Source organism: Macrobrachium nipponense, chromosome 42, assembly GCF_015104395.2.
Source record: "Macrobrachium nipponense isolate FS-2020 chromosome 42, ASM1510439v2, whole genome shotgun sequence".
NCBI lineage: Eukaryota > Metazoa > Arthropoda > Malacostraca > Decapoda > Palaemonidae > Macrobrachium > Macrobrachium nipponense.
In genome coordinates this window covers 47,391,617-47,400,730 of record NC_061103.1, presented here as the reverse complement: position 1 = coordinate 47,400,730, position 9,114 = coordinate 47,391,617, and the positions used below count along the sequence as shown (strand labels likewise).

At 40.7% G+C, this 9,114-nt stretch overlaps 1 protein-coding gene across 1 annotated transcript; it reads left to right on the top strand.

Annotated features, from left to right (window-relative positions):
- Positions 1 to 3,613: 3,613 nt before the first annotated feature.
- On the top strand, positions 3,614 to 4,676 carry LOC135213364 (uncharacterized). Its single transcript, XM_064247343.1, has 3 exons — positions 3,614 to 3,697; positions 3,784 to 4,002; positions 4,284 to 4,676. The coding sequence occupies exons 1-3, from the start codon at positions 3,614 to 3,616 to the stop codon at positions 4,674 to 4,676; spliced, it is 696 nt and encodes a 231-aa protein (XP_064103413.1).
- The last annotated feature ends 4,438 nt before the right edge of the window (positions 4,677 to 9,114 follow it).

The window sequence follows — 9,114 nt, the reverse complement described above, 5'->3', positions numbered from 1 at the left end:
CTTTACATATTTTAAATAACACAATCAAACAGTTATACTACTGTGGATTTACTTTCCCATTATATTGAATTATGTGATTATGAGTTTTCTTTGAAAGATATCATTGATATAATGGCTGTATCTGTGGTGTTGCTCCATCCTGGTAACTATGTATAAGTTAGTGAAGAGCACACGAGTGAAGAGCCCATCACTTCGCCATCCCTCTGACGGAATATCTGGTCATGGTGAGTGGAGAAAGGGGCCTACTTGGTGCAGATCTCCAGCAGCATATGGGGTGAGTCTTTGGGTATGTTGAGGGGAACTGTTAACTGAATCCTGTAAGTGCTCTAAAGGATGATATCAATGGTTTCATCAACAGGCACGTTTGCGAACAGGGACTCCACGTCCAGCGAGGTGATAATCCTGGTGCCAGGGGTGCCCTTGATGGCTTTTAGGAATTCTACTGAAGACTGCAGGCTGTACCGACCCTGCTTCTCAAGTACACTAAAATTTGTCTATACGACCCATCAACAAGAAATAATGAGGACACCAGGAGCTTTAGGAAATCCCTCCTATAGCAGCAAATAGTGATCAAGACTACCGAACTACGTGCTCTCCGTAATGAGACCAAGAGACTGTGGCAGGAGTGGGAGTGAGTGAGAAGCAGCCCCCCGGGAAGAAGGTAGTCATGGACTGGACGACACCGAATTTGATATTCCCGAACGTGACACACCCACTGAAGAAGACAACCCCGCAAGAGAGAAATCGATGTACACTGCGAAGATCGAAAGATGCCTTGACTGCCTTCAGGAGGACGACATGAAGCAGCAAATGAGAGGCGCCCTGTGAAACCTCATCTCTTTGAATGGTGGCAAACTTCGTGTCCCAGAACAAACCCAAGGATACATAAACCTTACTGATTATGACCTCATCCCAGATCAAGACGCCTTTCTGAAGCTGGGGCTCAATTGCTACTTTGTTTCGAGACCCAGGCCTCATGACAAATCTCAAAATTGAGCTGCATTATGAGGACTACCAACGCCCTTCAGCCCCTCCTGCTTGCTGAAGCCCTTACAGAGAGAGGCTCACATTCCAGTGGGACCATCACTAAGAAGATAAAGAAAGCAGTAAAGCTGTTGAAGGAGAAAGAGGCCATCGTGGTACAACGCACGGACAAGACGACAACTTTTGTCTTGATTGATACTGCTGAATATCAAGAGAAGCTGGATGCTATTTTTTCCAATGAAAGCAAGTATGAGCACCTGGCAAGAATCCTGACAGACGACATCAAGAGGGAGGTGAACGGAGTCATCAGTGCATTGAATGCAGCGCTTGCATAGTATAACCAGCATGTGCCTGTCTAAGAGACTCTCCTGCCATGCCCAGGAGGGGGCTATCAAGAATCATACCTGCACCAAACATCCACAGACTATCTCCAGGGATGTGATCATCCAGAACACGAAGATCATCAGGAAGGCCCCCGATGCCTGTCAGTTGCGCTTACTGGAGCTGCTTCTAATCCAGGAAATAAAACCAGCACTAAATACAATGCAGGAAGAATTTCTCCTCCCCACGAGTATGAGAAGACCTGGAACCAACAATGATATCACCAATCACGACAACTCTACAGAAGACAATACTCCCGAACAAGATACTCATGCAGCCATGAAAATCAAAATAGCCGTGACGTCACGAAGCCTGACACAATGCCCAGCAATGCTACCACACACCCAGGAGATATAGGAGGCTGCAGCTACACTACCATCCACACGGCAGAAGCGGCTTGAGACCTCATTCAAGCGACCAGTGATAAACAGACTTACCTCCACCAGCCAATAGAAGATCACATTGGGGACAGACACCCTGCTGACGACCCAAATACAAGGAGGAGGGACACACCACACCAGAAGCAGTCCACCCTCAGCTTCCTAGCCTAGAGGATGTCTGGTAGCTCCAGATAAAAGCTTACTACAAGAAAAAGAGAGAGATAGACGAGAAGGAGAGTGAGAGAGAGAGAGAAACTACTATTGACTTTGATGACTATGATATCATAGTTTATCTCTAAAAATGGAAATATAAATATATATACTGATCTTGATCCCGCATTTGTAAATGACCTCCATAGGCGCTCAACTAGCCTGTTTAAGTAGTACTGAAAAGTCGCTATTCAAAAAATAGAGAAGAATCTCTACAAGCGTAATGCTGCTGAAGTAGCCATTACTTTTCATAGAGTATTCTTGAGAGAGGGTCTGCTTCTTAAATATTGTCTTCCCATATCAAAGCAAGAGAACCTTTCTTCAGATTAGAATTTAGGTTTGAAGCTCTTTATTGTAGGGGGTAAATTCTTTAAATAGTCATAACTCCACACTTTCCAAAATTTGCCGAGTTGCTTTTTCCAAACAATTTCTCTTTCACTTTAAATCTTTATCACTGATATTTACATGTTCATCAGACATGTGAGGATGAGAACCTGTAACTCGACCAATCAGAAAGTGTGAGGGTGCTAAATGGTCAGTTACATCAGGTTCTTCATTTACTTACATAAGTCAACTACCTAGAATTGATGCAAGCTTCTACTTCAAACAAAGTTGCTTCAAGTTCACACTTAGTTAAGCATTTATTGCCAAGAGACCCCCTTAGTACTTACTTCATTGACTTCACAAGACGTTCCCACCAACCTCCCCACCATGGGGATCTGGGAGCAATGAATTTCCATTTTGGACTCAAAACACTAAAATATTGTTGAAGCTTATTTGGAAAATTAATTAGGGTTTTAGCATTATCTGAACACATCACAGAAGGAAGGCCTTGCTGCTAAATATAAGTATACCTAACGTACAATCGGTACTGAAAGAGAGTCAGTTAACTCCAAATCAACAGCTCTTGTAACAGCACAAGTAAATGATAAGTACAATTTCTTAAACAGAAGATCAATAGCAAACAAAGGGTCTGCATAATCTGAACCAGTTATGGCAAAGGGGAACATATTGTTAACTGTCAGTTCCGGCAGAGGAGGGCAAGGCAACACATTCTTCACAAACTCTTTTGGCCAGTCGCCTTAATCCATTAATTAGATAAGAGTTTCTGCTGGTTGACATGAGAACACCAGCATGCTTAAAAGATTTATGCTGAACTGCACTATAAGTTTAGACACATGACAATTAGGAATCATATTGGGGCGCTTGCTGTCATAACTCATGTCAGAAAATTGTTATCAACCCTTGATTCTCAATAATCCCTCACAGTCAAGACAGCCCAACTCAGTGCCGGTCCCAAGCCCGGATAAATAGGGAGGGTTGGAGTCAGGAAGGGCATCCGTCTGTAAAATCTCCTGCCAGAACTTTTATGAAATGAGTCTTACAAGGAATGAGAATAGGGCTAGGTTGTCACCCGGAAGTGACCCACTGATACATCGCCCTAACTCTGTGGACAAGCAAGGGCTACCGCATCGGGAGCGAGTGCGGCTAAAGAAGCGAGCTCGAGAACTACGAGTAGGAACATTAAATGTTGGTACGATGACAGGAAGAGGGCGGGCAATAGCTGACCTTATGAAACAAGACGAGTAGATATTCTCTGTGTATAGGAGACAAGATGGAAAGGCAACAAAGCGAAGGAACTTGGGGAGGGGTATAAGATGTTCTATAGCGGAGCAAATAAAGAAGACAGGAATGGTGTTGGAATAATTCTGTCAAGTGAAATGAAGAAGGAAATCGTTGAAGTAAATAGAAGAAATGATAGGATTATTTGGGTCAGGCTGATGGTTGAAAATTGCACTGTTAACATCTTTAGTGCATATGCACCCAGATAGGATGCTCAGATGAAGAGAAAGATCACTTCTGTTTGGACTTAGAGGAGGAAATGGAAAAGGAAGCAGCAGATGAAAGATGCCTTGTCGGGGGAGAACTGAATGGGCATGTAGGCCAGAATAACCATGTGATCAGCTGTATACATGGTGGGTATGGCTATGATGTAAGAAATGCAGAGGGTGAGAGAATTGATGATTTTGCTCTGTCCAAGGATATGGTACTGGCGAACACTTTTTTCACCAAGCAGCAAGAACATCTAGTTACGTACAAAAGCGGCGGAAGGTCCAGCCAGATAGATTACTTGATGTATAAGAGGAAAGATTTACGCGAGGTAAAAGATTGTAAGGTCATACCAGGAGACCATGTGAGTGTGCAACATCATTTTGTAGTGATGGACTTGGTTATGGAAATTGAACAAATAAGGAAGAAAGAAAAAAAATGCAGGGGCCAAAAAGGATTAAATGGTTTAAGCTGAAAGAGATTGAACTTTGTAGGCAGTTTAAAGAAAAGGTATTAGAGGAACTAACTCATGAAATTGAGGATGATGATGAATGGTGGAACAGAACGATGGAAATAATACTGAGGGTTGCTAGAGAAATATTGGGTGAAAGTAGTGGCAAGATATTCGAAAATAAGGAAACGAGGTGGTTCAGTGAAGAAGTGAAGGATGCAACAAAGCAAAAGAGAGAAGCAAAGAAAAGGTGGGAGGGGACCCAAATGGAAGAGGACTGGATGTCCTATAAGGAAGCAAATAAATTACCAAAGAAAACTGTAGCAATTGCTAAGGATAGAGCATATGATCAGCTTTACAAAGAGCTAGATACCAAGGAAGGGCAAGGAAAGATCTTTAAACTAGCACACATGAGAAATAACACACATATGACAGATTAAGGATAAGGATATAACACACATATGACAGATTAAGGATAAGGATGGAAATATACTGGGAAATGAGAGAGACATAATAAGGAGATGGGAAGAATATTTTGAGGCCTTATTAAATGAAGAAAATGAAAGATTTCTAAGAGGAGACGGACACACAAATTGTGGACCAGTCACAGAAATAACAAAAGCTGAGGTTAGAGTGGCACTGGGAAAGATGAAAAATAGTAAAGCAGTGGGACCAAATGGCATACCAGCAGAAGCCTGGAAGGCTCTTGATGAGGAAGGAGTTGACATATTGTGGCAGTTAATGAAAAAGATTATGGAAAGTGAGACGATACCCGAAAAATGGAGAGAAAGTATATTAATCCCAATATTCAAAGAGAAAGGGGACATACAGTGTTGTGAAAATTACCGAGGAATAAAGCTTATGTCAAATCCACTGAAGGTATTTGAAAGAATTATGGATGAAAGATTACGGCAGCAAGTTTTCATCGGTAGACAGCAACTAAGATTCATGAAGGGGCTTAGTGCTGTGGATGGTACTTTCGCTCTGAGACAAATTATGGAAAAGTACACAGAGAAGCAAAAAGTCTTGCATATGGCCTTTATAGACCTTGAGAAGGCATATGACAGAGTACCACGACAGGATATATGGAGATGTCTCAGGGAGAGAGGAGTGATGGAGAATGATCAGGGAGATGTATAAAAATATTAATACCAGCGTCAGATCTACAGTTGGAAGAACAGAAAATTTCCAAGTTGGAGTCCGGCTACATCAGGGATCTGCTCTAAGCCCACTTCTGTTTAACATCGTCTTGGATGTGTTAACAGAGGATGTCAGGGGGGAGCCACCATGGTGTCTGCTCTATGCCGAGAATAGGGAAGAGCTGGAGGGGAAACTTGAAAGATGGGAATATGTCTTGGAGAGTAGAGGTTTAAGAATAAGCAGGAAAAAGACAGAATATATGACAACCGAATTGGATGGCGACAAGCAAACAACAATCAAATTAGGCGGAGGAAACATGAAAAGGGTTCATAAATTCAAGTACCTTGGGTCAGTGATTGACAATGAGGGAACATGGAAGAGGAAATTAACAACCGGATTCATTGTGGTTGGAACAACTGGAGGAAGGTGTCTGGTGTCATATGTGATAGGAAAGTCCCTATAAGATTAAAGGGCAGAGTGCACAAGGCAGTGGTCAGACCAGCAATGACATATGGATTGGAAGCAGCACCTCTAAAGAAAACAGAGGGTAGAAAGTTGAACGTAACCGAGATGAGGATGCCTAGGTGGATGAGTGGAGTAACCAAAAAGGACAGGGTTAGAAATGAACATATTAGGGGTACAGTAAAAGTCACTGATGCATCAAAGAAAGTGCAAGAGGCAGCAAGGTTAAGATGGTATGGCCACCTGATGAGAAGAGAAGAGCAACACATGGCAAGAGAAGTGATGGACGTGGAGGTGGATGGAACACGAAGGAGAGGAAGACCTAAGACCAGGTGGAGAGATTGCATTAGAGATGATATGAGGGAGAAGGGAGTATGGGAGGAAGTGACACGGGACAGAGGTAGATGGAAGAGACTCATTAGAAACGGCGACCCCGAATAGGGATAAAGCTGGGAAGAAGAAGAAGTCAAGAAAAGGGTCAAGTCTCTTCAAGGAGGAATTTCTAGGGAGAGGTTTTCCTTGAGAACGAGACACTAATAGTCCCTCTGTACATAAAATCTTGTCCTTTGCATTACTCAACTCATTATATGTGAGACGACCTGAAAGTTTAGCACCATTAGGTTTACAATTGTTAATGAGTCTCATAACCATGGGAGTAATGTTCATTGCTTCGGTAAAATCACACCATCTAGAACTGACATCTTCATTAACAGTCATAATCACTCCTCCTCCCTTATATTTTTTTGGGGGAAAAACGCAATCATTTGCATTAACCTCAACAATAGCATTGACACAAGTCTACGGAGGAAGTAGATAACCATTTGGGACTTTTAAGCCATATGTCGTTTAAATTAACTGATCACCAGTAACCCCTCGGGTCATCAAATCAGCAGGATTATCTTTGTCATGGCAATGGAACTAATCATTAGATGTTAATGTTTGAATCTCAACTACCTATTGGCTACAAAAGTTTTCATTTAGTGGGATTACCGGTTATCCAAGACAATGAGACTTTGGAATCTGTCCAGTAAACTAATTAAACATTATCATTCAAGTGTAAAGCAGATTTCACCAGCTTAATTAGACAAGCATTCAATAAGGCTCCAAGCAGTTCCAGCCGAGGAAAGGTAACCTGCTTAATAGGAGCCACTTTAGTTCTAGCAATAATAAATTATACACAAAATTCTTTATTCAATCTTGGTACATGTGGATACACACAGCTACCGTAGCCTTTCTCTGATGCATCAGTGAAGGCATGTATTTCTAAACCTTGCACAGAATTCAAAGATAAACCTGAAAAATAACATCTACTAACTACAAAGTTTTTAATAACCTCAACACTATTAATACATTACTGGAGATTAAGTAGCACAAGCTGAGACCTTTCAATGAAAACACATCTGAGGAATTACAATATATTTCTAATAATCTGGTTCAAAGTACTGATGATGTTGATTAATCAAAAAAATCATTGTTAGTGTGCCACTTGGATAAAGTCATAACAGCATCTAATAATATACTCTGAGCTTCACTGAACATTCTACTGGCATCTTCAACTGTATCTGTACCTGAGAGCCAATCATCTACATACAAATTCTCTTCAAGTTCTTGTGCTGTAACAGTAACATTGTATGAATCTAAATTATATATAATAGTAGAATTCACTACAAATGGACTACTGGTAGTATTCCCAAACATCACAACAGCCTCAACACGTATTCCACCTACTGTATGAACTTTGATTTTAGCTGTCTGCAGTACAGTGCTCTTCAATGTCTGGTCATGAGAGATGCCAACATGCCAAACAATACCAGTATTGACAGCATCGCTTTATTTACTTTAACCTGATCATTTAACTTATTAATGTCATTTTGTTTCATTTGAAATTTGCTAGTTTCACAAATAGATTTACCATAAATACAAAATAAGACATTATGAAAACAGAGAGTACATTTTATTTTTATTTTGCAATCTCTAGAAAGATGTCCCAAACGGAGACATTAAAAACAGTTCTAACTCATGGATTTTGAGTAATGATTATGGCTTTCTAACCGAAATATCTGGCAACACTGCTCAGAAGGGTGTAGTCCAGTAAAGATATGGTTTGACCAAGGGGAAATTGCAATATTAATGAAACATAGTATTTTTGTATCCTTTATGCAACAGAAACAATATATTCAGCAGATGAAGACTTCCTCCTAATAAAAGCAGCAGATACAGTCTTCCTCCTAATAAAAGCAGCAGATACAGTCTTCCTCCTAATAAAAGCAGCAGATACAGTCTTCCTCCTAATAAAAGCAGCATATACAGTCTTCCTCCTAATAAAAGCAGCAGACAAAGACTTCCTTCTAATAAAAGCAGCAGACAAAGACTTCCTTCTAATTAAAGCAGCAGATGAAGTCTTCCTTCTAATAAAAGCAGCAGAACATTCGAAGTCGTTCAATTCTATAAAAGCAGCAGACGAAGACTTCCTTCTAATAAAAGCAGCAGATGAAGTCTTCCTTCTAATAAAAGCAGCAGACGAAGACTTCCTTCTAATAAAAGCAGCAGATGAAGACTTCCTTCTAATAAAAGCAGCAGATGAAGACTTCCTTCTAATACAAGCAGCAGATGAAGTCTTCCTTCTAATAAAAGCAGCAGATGAAGACTTCCTTCTAATAAAAGCAGCAAATGAAGTCTACCTTCTAATAAAAGCAGCAGATGAAGACTTCCTTCTAATACAAGCAGCAGATGAAGACTTCCTTCTAATAAAAGCAGCAGATGAAGTCTTCCTTCTAATTAAAGCAGCAGATGAAGACTTCCTCCTAATAAAAGCAGCAGATGCAGTCTTCCTTCTAATAAAAAGCAGCAGAAGAAGACGGTTCCCTCTAATAAAAGCAGCAGATGAAGACTTCCTCCTAATAAAAAAGCAGCAGACAGAAGACTTCCTTCTCTAATGGAAGCAGCAGCCGAAGAAGACTTCCCTCTAATAAAAGCAGCAGATGAATGAAGACTTCCTTCTAATAAAAGCAGCAGAAGAAGTCTTCCTTCTAATAAAAGCAGCAGATGAAGACTTCCTTCTAATAAAAGCAGCAGATTAAGTCTTCCTTCTACTAAAGCAGCAAGAAGTCTTCCTTCTAATAAAAGCAAAAGCAGATGAATTGAAGACTTCCTTCTATAAAAAAGCATTGCAGATGAAGTACTTCCTCCTATAAAAAGCAGCAGATGAAGTCTTCCTCCTATAAAAGCAGCAGATGAAGTCTTCCTTCTATAAAAGTTGCAGCAGATGAAGACTTA